This window comes from Pristis pectinata, chromosome 5 (assembly GCF_009764475.1).
Source record: "Pristis pectinata isolate sPriPec2 chromosome 5, sPriPec2.1.pri, whole genome shotgun sequence".
In the NCBI taxonomy this organism is placed as follows: domain Eukaryota; kingdom Metazoa; phylum Chordata; class Chondrichthyes; order Rhinopristiformes; family Pristidae; genus Pristis; species Pristis pectinata.
The window spans coordinates 73653399-73673070 of record NC_067409.1 but is presented as its reverse complement, the minus strand read 5'-3'; the positions used below and the strand labels follow the sequence as shown (position 1 = coordinate 73673070).

The following is a 19672-nucleotide window of genomic DNA, read 5'->3' as shown; positions in this document are numbered from 1 at the left end:
CAGCTTGGTATGGGACTAAGCGCAAAAGAAACTGCTGACTTAATAGTTATAATCCATCCTAAATGTATTAACTTGTTTTATTAACGATCTACATTATACCTCCTTCCCAGAGCAACCCATGTTATGTGAAGCCCAGAGTCATTGACCATTACTTTGGAGTGAAACACTACGCTGGAGAGGTATTTATTCTGTTCCTCATTCACTTTTCAACGCTATCTCAAGCAACACTTTTTACTGTGACAGTTAATAATGCTGTGAAGGACTCTTCACAATTCTCTCATCAGCATTGTTGTATCAATGTCCCTCTTGTATTTCATTTATAAACTTCTATTTTCCTTCCCAAGGTTTTATATCACGTGAAGGGGATTTTGGAGAAGAACAGAGATACCTTCAGACATGATGTTCTCAACTTGTTACGTGAAAGCAGGTACTAACTTTGGATCAGATATATGTTTTTTTACTTTTTGTTGGGTTGCCCAGGGCAGGGTTTGGGTGAGGTGGAATTCAACGCTAAACTATATTTCACCTTTAACACAGAAGCAGGCTGTTCGGCCCATTGTGTCTATGTCATCTCTCAGAGCAATTCCATCAATCCCAGTTCCCCTCTAATTTTTCCTGCAACCTATTCATCCCACATTCCCATCACTTCCCCACAGATTCTACCACTCACCTACACACTTGAGGCAATTTATAGTAGTCAGTTAACCTACAACCTGCACATCTTTGGGATGTGGGAGGAAACTGGAGTACCCAGAGGAAACCCATGCGGTCACAGGGAGATTGTGCAAACTCAGTACAGACAGCGCCCAAGGTTAGCATCAAACCTGAGTTATAGAGTCATACAGCATGGAAACAGGCCCTTCAGCCCAACTGGTCCATGCTGACCAAGATTCCCATCTAAGCTAGTCTCATTTGCCCACGTTTGGCCCATATACCTCTAAACCTTTCCTATTCATGTGCCTGTCCAAGTGTCTGAAATGTTAATGTACCTAGCTGGGTCACTGGAGCTTTGAGACAGCAGGTCTACCTGCTGCTCAACTGTGCCATCCAATCAATTTTCTTTCTTCTCCATTCCTACATGCGCAGAATTCTAAAAGCTGTGTAATTTGGTTCCACAATGATTATAACTTGCCGCCTTGTTGTTCAGTGACTTGGGTGTAGCTGAAGTTATTTCTCCTTGATGCTTGCTATCACTGAGAGAAGCTAAAAGTGACAAGGCAGCCTAACTTGAAGGGAGTGTAGAGGCCAGAGGGCCAGCATGAACTCAACAGGGATCATCAGAACGCGCCTGGGAAGTATCAGCATCATCAAAGAAAGAGTCAACTTGAAAAAGGGGAAGAGCAAGAATGACAGCCAGCGTGACCAAACTGAGCGGAAAACGTTTCAAGGTTGAATTGGGAGGATTGGCACTTGAATGATGGTGGAGGAAGTGAGCCAGGTTGAACTGGCGAGATGAGGGATGGTGAAGCGAAATAGGATAGAGCAGTACAGCACAGGAACAGGCAAACCATGTCTGTCGAACACGATGCCAAATTAAACTAATCCCACCTGCCTCCACATGATCCATATCCCTCCATTCCCTGCATATTCATGTGCCTACCTAAAAGCCTCTTAATCGACACTATCACATCTGCTTCCACCACCACCACTGGCAGCATGTTCCAGGCAGCTACCACTCTCTGTGTAAAACAAAAACTTGCCCCACACATCCCCTTTAAACTTTCTCCCTCTCACCTTAAAACTATGCCGTCTGGTATTCAAAATTTCTACCCTGGGAAAAAGATTCTGACACTCTACCCTATCTATGCCTCTCATAATTTTATAAACCTCTATCAGGTCTCTCCTCAGCCTCCGACGCTCAAGGGAAAACAATCCCAAGTTTTTCCAACCTCTCCTTATAGCTAATACCCTGTAATCCAGGCAGCATCCTGGTAAAATATAATTTTCCTCTTTCCCCAAAGGAGGGAGGAGTTTTTCTCCAGACTTCCGAGGGAGTATGAGAAACAAACTGCAGAGTAGATACAGTTGTGAGCACAGGACCTTGCATTTGAAGTGTAGAGAGGCTGATTTGTCTGATCCATGCTGCTAATACGTGGAGAAGCGATCTGGGCTCTCTTGGTCGAAGTTTATTTTCCAAGGATGGCTACCTGGCTGAGGTATCCCATCAGATTTTTAGGCCTCCTTCCAGAAGTGTGTTCCTATGTTCCTATGGACTTGGAACCCAAGTCTGTAGTTCCATGAAAGGGGCCACTCAAGTAGATAGGGTGGTAAAGAAGGCAAATGGCACACTTGCCTTCATTGGTCAGGGCATTGAGTATAAGAGTCAGAAAATCATGTTGCAGCTGTATAAGAATTTTGGTTAGTTCTTGGAGTATTTTGTGTAATTCTGGTCGCCCCATTACAGGAAGGATGTGGAGGCTTTGGAAAGGGTGCAGAAGAGGTTTACCGGGATGCTGCCTGGATTAGAGGGTATGAGCTATAAGGAGAGGTTGGACAAACTTGAGTTGTTTTCTCTGAGAAAGTTTAAAGGAGATGTATGGGGCAAGTTTTTTTTACACAGAGGGTGTTAGGTGTCTGGAACACTGCCAGGGGTAATGGTGGAAGCAGATACATTAGTGGTGTTTGGAGGCTGTTAAGTAGACATATGAATATGTAGGGAATGGAGGGATATGGATCATGTACAAGAAAAAGAGATTACGTTTAATTCGGCATCGTGTTCGGCACAGACATTGTGGGCCAAAGGGCCTGTTCCTGTGCTGTACTGTTCTATGTAATCGTTGCTTTTGGGAGAGGAGGGGCATGGGAAGAAAACTGGAGTTTAGGAGAAATGCATTGCACTGGATCTACATAATGTGCATTACTAATTGCCCGACAAACATCATACCCTGACTGTCACAACAATGAGGCTGCACTGAGACTACTTGGGTCTGTGTATATGCAAGGACCTGACCATATCCAAATGGCTAGGCTCACTTTATAATTTCGTTGCATCCAGGTCCATTGTGTATCATGAAGCAATTGGGTCATATCATGAGTGGCTAAAAGCAATGGAGAGAAACTGGGGTACTTTCAAAAGTTGGTTAGGGGCAGAGGGAGATGTGGGTGCAGGGTAAAAGGGTGGAGTGCAAAGGAGTCAAGTAACAAGAGTTTCCTGTATTTTTAAAACAGAAATGGCTGCCCACAACTCATCTCGCTCTGCACAACCCAACTGAGCACTCCATGAATATAGTGTTTCAGGTGAAGGGTCTTGACCCAAAATGTCGACTGTCCATTTCCCTCCACAGATGCTGTCTTTCCTGCTGAGTTCCTTCTGCACTGTCTGTTGCTCCAGATTCCAGCGTCTGTGGCCTCTTGTGTCCCCAGACCCTTTATTGTTTTGCAGTGTTGTTTTACTTAGTTTATGGCTCAACAAAGCTTTTGGAAGGCTTGCCTGTGGTTTCTGGGCCCTATGTATCGGGTACCTAACAGCTCATCTTCCACCTCCCTGTGAACACAGTGTGCTCTGCCTGAGAAGGTGAAAATGTTCTCTTCTAGAACCTCAAGAAATGCACACACCAAACCTCTGATTTTTTAATCCAGCATATTTCTAATGTTTTAATCCAACATATTTCTGATTTCCACTAATTCTAAAAATGAATAATTGATTTTTTTATAAGAAAAATTACAAAAATTCCTCTCTCTCCAGAAAACACTCAAATCTTGTCTAGTGACCACATGAAGCTAATTGGTAGGGTCATTCCATTGCAATAATTTACAGTGTAACAAGGTCTCATAAATCCCAGCTGTTGTCGCATTATGACCTGGGGACAATTTAACTTTAATTCCAGCATCTATTGGCTCTGCAAAAGATCCAGGCAGAATACTGCTTTGACAGTGTGCAGTGAAGGAAGCTGCTGACAGCTGAGGGAATATATTTCCCCAGGGATTCATTATAAACCATCCAATGAATAGTTTATCCTGATCAAGGATTAACCAAGTTTGTTGGCAGTAGTAGCTCATTTCTGCTTGCATTCCTTGTACTGGAAATATTTTTTACATGGCCATTTGTCAGTGCCTGAATAATGATGCCAAAAAAAAATGAACTCTGGCAAAATACAGTTTATTCCCATCACTCTTACATTGCCCAGAAATGTTTCTTGTACTTCCACATTTCCTTCGGAGACAGAGTGAGTCATTTCGGCCCATCGAGTCTATGCCAACTCGCAGAGCAATCCTATTCTCCCACTGATTTTCTCTGTAACCTGTCCTTGCACCCCAGACACCTACATACCACAGGCAAGTAACAGAGGCCAATCAACCTACTATCCTGTGTGTCTTTGGGATGTGGGAGTAACTAGTGCACCTAGGGTAAACTTGCACAGTCACCGAGAGAACATGCAACCTCACACTCTGACAGCACCAGAGGCCATGATCGAACCTGGCTCGTTGAAACTGTGAGATAACAGCTCTATTAATTGCATTACTGTGCTGCTTAATGTTACTTTATAGCACAAGATACCAAAGGAACCATGTAGGAACTCACTAGCGAAAAAGAAGGTGCAAGACTTAAACAATAAATTATTTTCATATTGGAGCTAGATCTGGAAATAATTTTTGTTTCATAAAAATAACATGTAAGGGTATCAGTTTTAATATCCTTTTGATTAATGTTTCATTAAAAGTAGACAGATGTATTTTGTTCTCGCATCATCATGTAATTGGTAATTGGTTAATTATTGTCACATGTACTGAGGTACAGTGAAAAATTTTGTTTTGCTTGCCATCCATACAGATCATTTCATCACATTACATCAGGGTAGTACAAGGGAAAAGTAATAACAATGTAGAATATAGTGTTCCAGTTACAGAAAAAGTGTAGTGCAGGCAGACAATAAGGTGCAAGGCAATGAGGTAGATTGTGAAGTCAAGACTTGATCTTATGATACTAGGGGATCGTTCAATAGTCTTATAACAGCGGGATAGATGCTTTTCTTGAGCCTGGTGGTACGTGCTTTCAGGCTTTTGTATCTACTGTCCAATGGGAGGGGGGAGAGAAGAGATGCATGGTAAGATGTATATTTCTTCAGTTTTACTGATAAAAGTTGGTCATGTGATGATTTCATGTGGTTAGATTGGATGCAAGTAACATCAGACCACACCTTCCTCCATTAGAGACAGTTTAAAAGCCAAGTTTGCCTGCTTTTCATTCAGCAGTAATCTTCTGGTATAATCAGATTGAAATGTATGTATTCCTAGCCTCAGGCATTCATAATTATATTCATTATTTCAGACTGGATTTTGTCTATGACTTAGTTGAGCATGCATCAAGCAAGAATAATGAAGACACACTTAAATCTGGGACCAAACATCGAAAGCCAACTGTTAGCTCTCAGTTCAAGGTCAATATTATTTCCATTGATTGAATTCATTTTCTTGTACATGTTCTATGTCTGCAACCAAAACCAATGTTTCCTAACCAGTAAAACGCTGCTGGATGATGCAGGTGAGTTAAAATCCACAGGAAAAGTTTGGATTGTGCTGGAAAATGGGACGCATACCTCCTGATGTTTTAGCACCGAGCACCAATCTGAGCTGATGGTGGCTGCACCATGAATCAGAGTTCAGACCTCATTACCAGTGTGATGCCAGTGTGGGCTGCACATTTGCTGGCCTTAAAGTTGATATATGCCTTTCAGTTTCTGGAATGGCAAACACCAGCTGGGGCTGTGCCAGAGGTAATCAAACCCAGACCCGCACCTCTGCACGAGGTGGTGCTTACCACCTAAAAGTCACGCTGGAAGTTATCTCGCTGATGGAAGATCATTAGAAAAGGTGGTGGCTCTCTGTAGGTTGCTATACCCAGATGCTGCGCTTGGGCCATGAGTGAATACGGCAGTGAGGTGACTTCCCTTAGCTATAGAGGGAATAGACTACAAAAAGTCATCTTGGCCAGCTAGTCTTCATTAAGCTTGCTTTATATTTTAAAACATAAAATTTACAGTCGTGAATGATTTGGACAATGGACCCAAATAGTCATTAGTTAGGTACCCATATTGAGAAAGACATTAAGTCTGATCTTGCTGATTTCTCTCACCCAAAATTGTGACTCACGTCCCAGCCCTGTTCCTCATTCCTGGTTCAGCCATGGAGGGCCTCCTGCTGGCCCAAAGCATTAACTGGACGGCTTCATTTACAGCTTATCCCTACGACAACCCTGGTCTCACCCTATCAGATATCTCTTTCTCCTATCCATTCCTCCCCCTGCCATTTAAAACTATCTTGTTTTCTCTCTTTCTCAGTTCTGATGAAGGGTCTTCAACCTGAAATGTTAAACCTGTTTCTCTCTCCATCGATGCTGCCTGTTTCCAGGATTTTCTGTTTTTATTTCAAACTTTCAGCATCTGGAGTTTTTGATTTTCAGAGAATCCAACCACCTACCTGTGATGTTAAGTGGCATTACCATGGACAAGCACCCACCACCAACATATTGGGGGAATCACCAATGACCAATAACTCATTTGGACCAGCCACATAATACTGTGGCTGTGGGAGCAGGTTAGAGGCTGACCATGAGTGGCACACCTCCTTACACCCTAAAACCTTTCCCCATCTGCAAAGCACAAGTTATGATTGTAATGGAATACTCTCCACTGGCCTGGATGAGCAGCTCCAGTAACACACAGAACCTGTTACCACCTGGGGCAAAACAGCCAGTGTGTGCTTTCCAGCTACAAAAAGTTTTGACCTCAATGTGTTTAATACCAAAATCGAATCGGAATGTTTTCTAACTGGAGTTGTTGCTTTTATGTTTTTTGTGGTTAATTTTCAGTAAATGAGAACACTCAGCAAAGATGTAAGCGGGACTTTCAATCACAGTATTGCAGAATGAGAGATTGTTCACGTACAGTAAGATTTGATGTGCTTTTAGATTTCCAGCTTGGAAAGGTTGCTGAGATGTGTTATGTTGTTAATGTGTTCTTAAACACGTTGCATTCCAGTGCAGCTGACTGAAATATAAGCCCATTCAGCTCTGAGCATGTAAACTCACAAGGGAATGTGGACCACTCTACGCATGCCATGGTACAGCCAGTTCCAATTTGATGTGAAGACGGACAGCAAAGACACCTGCCAAAAGCTACTGTGATCCACTTTAAATAAGACACACTTGGGGACTGATCTGCTATTTTATGCAGAGGTCTGAGCAGGCAATATCTGTCTGGAACCACAGGCAGTGCCAATGCATGAGTGCTTTTCCTTGCCCTGAAGAGAAACATCAGGGCTCCCCACCACCTGCTTCCCAGCTCCATCTGACTCAATTCTGGAGGATCAGATGTATCCAAGAAGCCAGTCATCGAGTCTCCAGCAGTATCTTGCTTCCCGGTTTCAGTAATTGACAGTTGCCTCCCACTCACTCCATTCAGGAGGTGGTCAGTCTATGAGGCTCGACTGCTGCTTGCTTCCACGGTGGGCAGGTTGACCTTGAACTCTGCCACTGTTCCACCTGGGTTAAAATCAGGACACTGCTTGCAGCAGTTCAGTATTTTGGGGGAGAGGGTGATTGAATTGGGTAGAGTGAGCAAGGGTGCCTCAGAGCAAAAACAGCAAATGCTGGAAGCACTCAGCAGGTCAGACAGCAGCTATGGAAAGAGAAGAACTAACATTTCAGGTAGATGACCCTTCATCAAAACTGGGAAAGTGAGAAAACCAATTAGTTTAAGTAGTAGAGAGTGTAGGGGAGGGATGGTTCCGATAAAGGCAAAATCTCTAATAGGTCCCAATGTTTATAGAGTCATCTGGTTAATGGATTAATAAGGCTTTTAGAGGGAAAACTAAATGGTTGTGTGAAAGGTGTGAAATGCAGGTCAGAATTCTCACTGAGAACTGAAAACTGTGAAGAGAATGCTGGAAATGCCCAGTGGTGTCTGTGGAGAGAGTAACCCATACAATAACCCATGGCAGAACTGTCCAATTCTGATACAAACAGAAGAAAGTTGTCTAAAATTATGGACTCTCAGTCTGGAAGACCGTACCATGTCCGAGCAGAAGATGAGGTGCTGTTCCTTATGTTTACATTGGCCTTCATTGGAATAGTTTAGGAGAAAGATCAGAGTGGAAGTTAAATGGAGAAGTGAAAGGCAACACCGTATATCAGAGTAACTTTGTTGAAGAGAATACGTAGTAAATATTCACGATTTGTTAATGAAAGTAAACAGCACAAAGCCTGTTGGATTAAATCAATTACTTTGAAAGCTGAAACTGGTATTTCTTTCCATCTTTTCAGAACTCTCTCCACTCGCTAATGGCTACATTAAGCACATCAAATCCATTCTTTGTCCGATGCATCAAACCCAATGTTCAGAAGGTAAGTTTTAAATGAACTGGATCACATGAGGAGTTCTGAGCTCAGTTTATGCTTTGGGTGAAACATTTAACGCAGCGATTTTTCCCTCAACAACAAAGGTGTAGTTACCGAAGCTGCCATTCTGTCTTGTATGTTAACCTGTACTCATGAGCTAGTGATGAGCACTTTTGTGGGGGTTTGTATATCTAATGAGAAACTTTACTTTGCATTTTTTTAATATATTCATTCATGATGGGATATAGTTGTCAGTGGTAAATCTAGCTAGTAGAGCATGTACCACCAGGCTCGAGGACAGCTTTATTCCCACTGTTATCAAGCTCTTGATCAGACCTCTTGTGCTGAACGATAAACTCTTGATCTCCCAATCTACCTTGTTGTGGTCCATGCACTTTATTTGTCTACATGCACTGCATTTTCTCTGTAACTGAAACTATATTCTGCATTCTGTTTTCTTTTTACTACCTCAATATACAGTAATGATGTATGTAATGATCTGTCAGGATGGTACACAAATAAAAGCTTTTCACTGTATCTTGGTACATGTGACAATAATAAACCAATCTGATCCAATTCACTACACAACCTCATTGCCCATGACCATGGTGCCTTGCAGGGCCATTTCAGTGGGCAGGTATATATCTCAGCCACATTGATGTGGGGCTAAAGCTACTCCCAGGCCAAACAGAGTATGGAGGCAGTTTTCCATTTGTGAAATTGATGGGATTTTACAATCCATTGACTTCATGGTCACCTTTATTCAATATTTAAAGTCAAAATTGAGCTTATTGCTACATGCACAAGTACATGTATGCACAGGTGCTATGGAAAAACTTATTTGCAGTGGCATCACAGGCACATAGCATCATTTAAGCAGCATTCACAAGAAAAACATAAATTATACACAATTTTCACAAGAAAGAACACATCTAAAACAAAAACAAACATAACCCAAAAAATTATTTATTAAATTAAGGAATTTAATTTCTCCCGCTGCTGTGATTGGATTAAAACTCCTATCAATGGATCATTAGTTGAATAGATCACCATTAAGATCTCTATACCCTCACACTAAGTGAGGTGTCACATTATGACAGCTGCCTGTATGGCATTGCTACTTCTGAGTGGACCAGACACAAGATAATAGTGGGGGAGAGGTGCTGTCATTCATATCTCATCTTCACACTTGTTGAGTGAACGCTGTCTAAGTACCTTGCAGTCATAAGGTTTACTGTGGAAAGATCCTGATGGGATAGTGCACACTCTCTCACTCCATTCCCTAACAATTCGATGGATGTTGAGGTTTGCTGGGGTTTGTAAGGCTGACACCAGATGAAAATATCTTGAATTCCCAAACCTGGAAATAGTTTTCCTGAAAAATGTCTATAAAATGGTGCTGCATAGCTTAACCTGGGTTTGCTTGTCCCAATACCATGCAAGAAAGCTTGTAAATTTATAATGTGCATAGGACAGGCAGTTTAAGATGTGTGCAGGAAAGTATATACGTGTTTAAGATGTGCTCAGGAAAGTGTGTGTGTTTGAAGTGAACTTCATCAATTGGGCCTAGACCCACATGTGGTGCTCACTTTAACCCCATCTTGAAGCTAATTCAAGCTAAGAAAGGAACTCTTCGAACCAACACAAACCTCCCTCAATGGATTTTTTGGCGTGGATGTGGTGAGATGCCTGTAAAACCACTGAGGAATTTACGTCCCGCATGTTTAATTTCAGGGCTCATGATGTTTTCTTCTGCTGAAAGAAATGTGCCAGCAATAATCTGGTGTTAAAACTAACATTATGCTTCCAATATTTACTGATTCATGATGTCTTTTTGGTGAGCAGGATGAAATGGAAGGGGAAAAATCACCTTATTATTCTTCTTTTGAACTATAAGAGCATAGAAAGGCTGAAACAAAAGTATGCCTTATACAAATGCTTTAGGCCCAAATAAAATATACGTTCAGCAAAGAATCTCCTATTTTCCAAGATATCAGGCTAATGAGGCTAGGTACTGACCAAAGGAAAAGTTCTTTCCATTGGTGTCCCTAAACTCCGGTTTAAATTTCTTGACACCAGAAATGCTAATGATCACATCAATTAAATTGTTCTTTTCTGTGGTTGCCTTGGAAACTTGAGCGAGGTAGTTGTGTAGGTCCATGCCAGTAGCTCATTAGAAAGTGAAATGAGATGGAGCAGAGGAGTCCATTGAATTGTGCGTCTGTGAGCAGCTTGCTGCAAAACTGTTAGCTTGCACTTTTCATTTTTTAAAAATCTAGTGGATTTTGTCTTAGTATCCAGATAATTGTTCAGGAAGTTCTTCTGCATTTGAAGTCGTGTTTATATAGAGAGTGCGAATCTCAAGAGACAAATTGGATTCCCGCAAGCCAGGAAAGCCTGCAGCAGTGTCCATTGAGCTAGTTTGTGTTCTTTCAGTAAGAAAAATAATGAAATAAGGGAGACGCAACCAAGCTCTACTAGAACTGAGTTACCAGCTCCTGATGGATATTTAGAACTGCAGTGCTGCTACTTTGTAGAAACAGATACTAAGCAAATTAAGGTATGTGAGTACTACTCTGTGCAAAGTTAATGTTAATAAATGACAACGCTTTGGCATTGTTTAGGAGGGTGGGGGAGGGTGTAGCAGAGAACTTGACAGAATTGTACTTGCACTTCTGTCTTTGTGAAATATGTTATACCTGTTGATGTAACTTGATAACAACTTGTGTAACAATATTGTATGAAGTTGCTCCAGTGCTAACTTAGCTTGTGGTTTTTTTTCAAAATTCTTAACCACTTAATTATTGTGTGGGAATCTTTTATCAATGAGCTATACTTTGAGACCAGTAATCACGTATTGTTTCACATCTTTGTTTCACCAGTGTTAGCTTTTGTGAACTGAATAATTGGTTTTATTTTTGGGCATCTTAACTACTGCATCACCACAGTGTCTAGTGAAAGGAGCACTAAATTCAAAATATCAAAGTTTGAATAAATTATTGGCGGTTTCACTGTGCCGCCAATGCAAAGACTAACTGATTCCTAAAGTAGGTGACCACATCTTGGAAAAACTAAAAATGTCCCTGGGAATGTAAGTTAATTTCATGATTTTACCATGGTTTAAGAGATTGGCTGGCTGTCCATGTTTGTTTTTTTTTAATTTAAGTTTCCTTGTTCAGCTTTCAGCTCTTGAAAGCAGTGACTTTTACTATGAAAAGGTCCAATGGCACTGGCTGCCCTTTGCTACTTTGCCACTGTGTATGGGTCCGCACAGTAAGCGCCAGTGAACAAAGATACAATGGTGGCGATCTTAGCTTTAAATCTATGACTGCTGCTTGTAACATTCTGACAGAATTTGCAGGCTTGGATTAGGGAACTGCATGAGTTGTGTCATTGTTAGTCTCTCATTGAGAACAATCACCTTTCCGTAACTTCACTACACAGCTGAGAGATAAAGCCCATGTCTTTTACTCTTGTTCTCATTCTCATTACCTATTAATTTCTGCAGCAGATATATCCATATTGATAAATTTAAAAGTTTGCAAATCATTCATAAGATTAACAACAACTTGACTGTTGATACCACTTTTTGAGCTGTATTGCAGATGAGAGGCTGGGAAACAATGTGCTGATCCTATTAAGTGAATTCAACATTTTCATTTTGCTTCAGTTTGATTTTGCAGGAGTAATTAACAATTTTTTTCCCTCCTGGAATTCTGCCAATTAAGTGTAATTCAGCCTCAGAGATATATCAGATTATTGCTTAAAGGGAAACTATTCTATTCAAATTCTTGGTTGGCTAACATTTGAAGTGAAGTTCATACGGAGATGCAAATCTTGCAAGTTGAGAACCATTCCTCTTTTCTGCAATGTTGGCACATTATCTAGGTTGGGCATTTCGACTCATTCTGATGCTTTTTTTTGGTGAGTCACTCAATTTTTAAGCACAAAATAGAGATAGTCAAATATTGTGGTTAGTGCTCAAAAATTAAAAGCAGTGATAACATTTTATTGTAATCTGTCTTTGTAAAGGGCAACTTTAATATCTTATGAGAAGGAAGCTGAAATGAAAAATGCATTTAAGTAGTTAATCTGTGATTCAGAAATTGGTCACACCACCCACTGCATCCTGGATCTTAAACCTGGTGCACAGATATGCACGGAGATCTTCTAACCGTGGTGTGCAAGTAACCTTATCTCAGAATTGCTTTAATCTTGCTTTGCACCAATCGGCTAGGATTCCCTCTTCTCCTATTACGTTTATGCAATTGTCCTCTAATTTGTTACAGTAAGTCTTACATAAGGCTTTCAAACCAAACTAAATGGATTTCCAAATAATGAAGTATCAAACAAAGGTGCTGGTCAGGCAGCAAATGTGTAGATGAAAACAACAGTTTGCTCTTCAGATCTTTCATTGGGACTGGAAAGATCAGGTTTTGACCAGGAAGAAGAGGGGAGCAAGGACACTGGGATGATGCCGATGGCTTAAATGATAAATGATAAGGAGGTTAAATGATAAAGGGGTTGAGGGTGCAAGATGTTGAGAATTTGTCATCTAAACAATCAAAGAAGAGGTTTAATGGCATCAGCAAGCTTATTATCTGAAAAAAATGGGGTCAGTGGTTATGAATTGTAATTTTTAAACTTAGAGAGAAGACTGCAAGGCTAATCAAAAAATGAGTCGCTGCTCCACAAGCTTACATTGAGTGTTGTTGGAGCAGTGTACGAGGCCAAGGAAGAAGAGATTCAAATAGGAACGGAACAAAGATTTAAAACTGCAAACTTGGAACTGACAAACATCGTGGACTGAAATCTGTATGCATGCCCCTCCCCAGAAATGTGCAGGTAAGTCTAAGTGACAGCAAGGCATAGAGATGCAGGCTTGATCTTTCAGCTGTGTGATGAAGTTACTAATGAGCTGATTGCCATGAAGGGAAAATGAAGAATGATGCAACTGGTCCTGATCCCTAAGACTGTGACAAAATAGTCTTCGAGTCTATGATTACCTTCCCCACTGATGTCTTCCTGATGTAGAGGAGACTGTGTCATGAACAATTGAACAAGGTTAAAATAAAATCACAATTTCACTGGGAAGGAGTGCTTGACTGAGGAAACAGAAGGAATAAAGGATCCGCTTTGCATCACTTGTAGCTGGTTCAGTTGAGCTTCTGGTCAGTGGTGACCCCCCAGGATATTGGTGGAGGACTCAGCAATGGTAATGTCATTGAATGTCAAGGATAGGTGGTTAGGTTCTTTCTTGTTGGAGTTGTCCATAGCCTGGTACTTTTATGGTGTAAACGTTTACTTGCCACTTAACAGTCCCGGTGTGAATGTTGTCCAGGTCAGCAGATATCGGCTGTTTCACTTGCTGATGAACATCTCCACTTCTGACCTTATGATGGCAAAAAAAGGTCATTGATGAAGATGGCTGTGCCTGGAACACTGCCCTGAGGAATTCCTGCAGTGATGTCTTGGGGCTGGGATGAATGACCTCTAACAACCAGAACTATCTTCCCTTGTGCGAAGTATGACTCCAGCAAGTGGAGTTCCTTTCCCTTGATGTCAAATGACCTCCATTTTACCAGGACTCCCTGACGCCACATTCAGTCAATTGTTGCCTTAATATCAAGGGCAGTCACTCTGGCCTCTCCTCTGACAATTTGGGATGTGTTTGTGTGAGAGGGGGTGAGTGAGCGTCAGAGCTTTGTGTGAGCATGGGTCTACTACTGAAGTTCTTATCAATGTGCTTTTTCTTGTTTTCATTGACCTTGGCCAAACAAGGTCACCATGCCACATGGCGCTGAGACCAGGTCCTCAAGGATCATTAATGCCATCTCCTCCACCACTATTTAAGCCCTTGTTAGCTTCCTGGGCTCCAGAACATGCAGGACCTTGCTCCACCAAGATCTGCAGTCTGGTGTCAGTGAAGCTGGATACTGCTCATGTGCTAAGCTGGTGTTGTCAGTGCATCCTGAGCGGATTCAGTGTTCATCTCCCTCTTCAGGGATACAGGCATGTTATCAATTAGCACCTTAATTTCAACAGCCTGCAGTTCTCCTTAAATTACATGATGGAAAACACTGTGATTGCTGCTGCTTAAGTAAGTCCTTGCAGGTGGTGTGCAAACAAACTCAGTCAGATCCCGCACTGCAACGTTTTAGAGCATTCTTTCATATCCAAATGTATGTCTTGGTCCAGCAACGCAATCGTATAAGTAACTGCCAACATGAGAAGATGCATGAAAAACCTATTGCTTTGGTGTTCACTGGTGTAGAATTTATTGAATAGAAACAATCATTTTTGATACTTTTTTGTTGATGAATAATTCTCTTAATTTGAATGGAACTGGTTTGTTTTTTTACAAACATGTTCTGGAACATGCTCCTGTTTCCAAGTGGACCAATACTAATCACTTTAGTTTGTGTACATCTTTAAAAAAAAGTTGCAACCACTGGCAGTGAAAGGTAAATTTCAGAAGGTAGTGTGAAAGCGTCTTTTATTTATCCAAGTTTACCAAGGGATGGGAATATCCTGGCCTCCTGTGCTATTTGACCTCCTGTTTCCTAGGAACATGAGGTTGTTACAGGAGAATGTTTAAAAGTTGTCATACATTAAACATACCTCCTTTTGAGTGCAAGGACATGACAGCATTCCAGTGACAACTCGCAGCCATCTGTCCTTTGGTGCTAAGCTAACGAAAGGCCTTTGTACCCTCAAAGACTGTTGCCACTGAACTGAATTTAATTTCAAGATTTATTGTATTTGATTTGGAAACATACCCTGGATACTTTGAATCTTGCCATGACTCTTTGCAATGAGCAGTTTAGAGAATGGGCTCCTTTAAAGTATTCACCCTAAATCTCTTTTATTCCTGTGGAATAAAGTTGGTACTGGAGAGGAAGAAAAGTGCCTTAGATTTTATTTCTGGGGAATTCTTTCCTACATCAAGCTTCAAAGTTTGGTACAGATGCGAGTGCCCATGGCTACACCCTTAGTCTGTAGAAAGTGAGAGGAATCGAAAGAAAAGTTGTTTTAGGGTGAGGACAAGTTCAGCCAGGTGGAGGAGAGTGTTAGTGGAAGGGGACTGGTTCTGTCTCTAGTCAAGAAAGAAGCGAAGGGCGGTGAGGTCTTCATGATGGGGAATGGACATCCATGATGAAGATGAAGTTGTGCGTGCCAGAAAACTTGAAGTTGCGGAAGAGTTGGAGAGTGTGTGATGTGTCACGGATGTAGGTGGGAAGGTGACCTTGTTTGGCCAAGATCAATGAAAACAAGAAAAAGCACATTGAAAGGTTTACCTGCACCTCCTCTAATATCATCTACTGCATTCGGTGCTCCAAGTGTGGCCACCTCAACATTGGCAAGACCAAACGCAGACTAGGTGACCGTTTGGTAGAACACCTACGCTCCATCCGTAACCACGATCTGCATCTTCCCGCTGCCAGTCACTTTAACTTCCCCCCCCACTCCATCACAGATATGTCAGTCCTTGGCCTCCTCCACTGCCGGGAGAAATCCAAACGCAAACTGGAGGAACAGCACCTCATTTTCCATCTTGGGATCTTACAGTCTAACGGGGTGAATATCGAATTCTCGTACTTTAAGCAAGCCAACCCCTCCCACCACCACCGTGCCTCTTTTCCTTTTCCTAGCCTCTCTCTCTTTTTTCTTCTCACCATTCTCTCTCTCTCTCTCTCTCCCCCCCCCTTTTCCTCTCCTCCCCTCCCCCCATGCCACCTGCCTCCATACCTGTGACCCATCTCCTGATGCCCTGATGGATCTGCTCTCCCCTCCTCCCCCGCCTATCATCACCTTGTGCGCACCCTGCCTCCCCTCTTTTGTCCACCTATCACTGCTCTGTTTTCCCCCCATACATTAGGCTTCCCTTTTTTCCCACCTTCAGTCCTGAAGAAGGGTCCTGACCCGAAACGTTGACCATCTGCTTTTCTCCACGAATGCTGCCTGACCTGCGGAGTTCCTCCAGCAAATAGTGACGTTAATTGTGCGCTCCCAGAACAGTGCATGCCACACACATGTAATGAAGCCAATAGGAGGGCCATGGAAAATCAGTCATCCTGCCTCTCTCTGTTGTGCCAAGCCACCAATCACAGGCACACAGGCTGCTCAGTGATGGACACATTTGTCCAACTTGCAATGCAGCCAAGGCAGATTTTGAGGTGGAGGGGCCAATCAGAATCTTACATTTTAAAACAATTCATCATCAGACTTTGCAAGACAATGCCATAGAAGCTACTTGCATCTGGTTTGTTCCCATCACATTTGGCAAAGTCAAAATCTTTTTAAAAAATTAGAAAGAATTGTCTGTGAAGGGAGCAGTGTTATTTTTTCAGCCGGTTGCAAATCTCAAGAAAACAATACCTTCGAACTAAACTCAGTATTATTCCTAACAAGAATCAGTCTTCAGATAACTTGGTCTATCAATAACCAGTTTCATTTTGTGACCTTAAAGAGGCACAACTCTGCTTTAGTAGTCAAACAGTAATGTGCACTTATTGGCATTGTTTTGCATCTGTGTGTAGACATACTGTGGCCCTGCTTGGATAGGGGAGTCCAGTGGAATGCCTGCTTTGAAACAATGATTGCAATATTCAGTCCATAGCAGAAGCTTGAGAACTCCACGTACTATCTTCCTTTCAAACAGACCACTACCTTTTTTGATATGTGGTGTTGTGATGCATTTGTGAAGACTTCCCAGCAGGATTTCCCACGATGTAGCAGTGGTTACATGAATGGACCAGAGCAACCACCACCCACAAAACTGCCTAGCAAACCTTATGCCACCTATCAAAACTCCCAGGATTCTTCAATGCTTCTGAATCTCCCTAATATTCAGAAACATTTAAAATAAAATAAACATCATTAAAAATACTTACAATTTTTTGAAAAATAAAAGCACTTCAAAATATTCAACTTTTGAAAAATATGCAGCTTACCTTATTCTTGCTTTGCATTGTTGCAGCTATAAAACCTCCATTGTAATGACTGAGCTCCCGGATCCCACTGATTCCAGGTCTTTTTGATTTTCACTAACCTGGTGCAGAATCTATGAGGCATAGGTGCTGGGGAATGTCAGAAAGTTCATCCATCCAGTGCATCAATGTAGCACGCTGAAAGATTTTCACTTTTGCATTCAGTATGCATGTGTCATGTCCCAAACTTACTGGAGTGTACCCAGGCAAATACTGGCTGATTCACAGAGAACTGCTGGCATTTTCCAGCAAAGATGTCACTTACAGACAATGCAAGCCAGCCTACCTGGTTATTATTCTTGCTGGAGCAGGGCTGTCTTTCAGAAACTGATATTGAGCATACACTCTTTCAGTTCAACACAAAGGGTCTCATGACACTATTCCAAGTGGTATAGGAGGGTCGATGATGTGATCCTGGTAACTTTTTTATTTCAAAAATAAGTTTTATTCATAATAAAAAAGTATATACAAAAGAATGAACAGTGCAAAATGGCTTTCATTCATAGTCAATACGTTCAGCAGTGTTAACTTATTTTTTTAAACCATAGCACCATTGCCACTCGTGGCCCCCTGGGGTGATACACCATTTCAATATTTGAGGGGCATCCCCACCTGACTCAGCCCCTCCATGTGCGGTAGGGGAAGTCTGCGGTCCTTTGCATTGGCTGCACTGAGCTTCAGTGCATCCCTTAGCATGTACTCCTGCAGCCTGGAATGCGCAATTCATTAGCATTCCCTTACAGACATCTCACTGTGCTGGAAGACCAACAAGTTATGGGCAGACTAACGGGCGTCTTTCTCCGAGTTGATGATCTTCCAGCAGCACTTGATGTCTGTCTCAGTGTGTGCCCCTGGGAACAACCCACAGATCAGAAAGTCCTCTGTTCCGCAGCTGCTGGGGATGAACCAAGATAAAGACACTTGCATCCTTCTTTGCACCGTCTTAGCAAATCCACAGTCTGCAAAGAGGTGAGTGACCGTCTCTTCCCCACAGCTGTCCCAACATCAGTAAAACACATCGTCACTCATGTTGGTGGGACCTTGTAACATGTATACTGTATTGTCTTGTTTCCCTTCATTATAATGGTGACTGGACTTCAAAAGCATCTCATGAACTACATGGTTTGGAACATTCTAATGTCATGTAAATGAAAGTCCCTCTGTTAATGTTAACCAGTTTGCTACGGAGTACCAGCTGAAGCTGAAAGGTGTGGGACCTCCTGCTTCAGACTTTTGATGCTCTACCTCTCCTCAACCTGCTCTGGTTATGATCAGTCATGTTTTAGTGTGGTGACAGGGACACACTGAACCTGCCAGAGCAAACTGCTTTCCTTGATGCTGTAACCCAGAAAGGGAGCCCAGCGATCTGTGCTTTCGGAAAGTCATCATGCTGGTTGTAGAGAAATATTTTGTCGATTGCAGTGGGACAAACTTATTGGATAATTTAATCTAAAGGAGAAACTGTACTGTGAATTTAGTGGAGTAAGCTTTGCATGGATCCAAACTTGATGGGTGTGAGAGTGTCCACATTACTGGGTAACGCGGCCCACTTGCCACAAGACTTCATGGATAATCTTGTAGAACTAAGTAATTGTAATCAGTGTTCACAATCTGCTGAATGACATGCAGGTGGCTTTTATTTAGAAAAAATCTGCAAATCTTTAATTGGTAGGACCATGACTGCATGGGCTAAATGTTATAAGTTTCTGTAATGTGCTGTAATTATGGTGAGCTTTTGTGATTGGTTGTTCCTGTTTCTGCTCACAGATCTAACCTTTTCCAGTGCAGGGCCATGCTGTAACAAAAACACTCAGCAAGTCAGGCAGCGTCTGTAGAAAGAGAAAAAGGAAAGACCTTTTTCTTTCAAAGACAAAGTTTCTCTGTTGATGAATGGTCTTTAACCTTAAACATTAACTCTTCGCCTCTTTCCACAGATGCTGCCTGATCTGCTGAGTGATTCGAACATTTTATCTTTATTTCAGATGTCCAGCATCTGCAGTTTCTTAATTTTCATTTGCATTGGCATTTAGTCCAGTTAATCCCGGTTGTTGTATTACACGCAGGGATGGAAACAGACCTATAATCCAGATTTGAGAAAGTTTAAAAGTGTGATCTAATCGCTAGATTTTTTTTTAGCCTGGCAATCTTAAAAAAAAGATATCTGTAGGCACAGTTGACTGCTTTAGATATTACAACTGTTTAGAAACTTACTGGAGTTGGATAGCAATTATGTGTCAACTTTTCAATAATGTGGGCTAGTGTATAGGAACAGTGATTATGTTGTATTTTTTCTATGTGTTCTGTGCAGACTAAGGTTTTATCACCGGCTTTTTTTTTGCAAAGGCAT

General features: G+C 41.8%; 1 protein-coding gene across 1 annotated transcript in view; it reads left to right on the top strand.

Moving 5' to 3' along the window:
* The window catches only part of myo10 (myosin X), a 208432-nt gene that overhangs the window by 144153 nt on the left and 44607 nt on the right, over positions 1–19672 (top strand). The window contains exons 16-19 of the mRNA XM_052015834.1: positions 111–179; positions 345–427; positions 5270–5378; positions 8261–8341. Coding sequence (XP_051871794.1) covers positions 111–179; positions 345–427; positions 5270–5378; positions 8261–8341 — 342 coding nt within the window. The remainder of the gene's footprint in view (positions 1–110; positions 180–344; positions 428–5269; positions 5379–8260; positions 8342–19672) is intronic.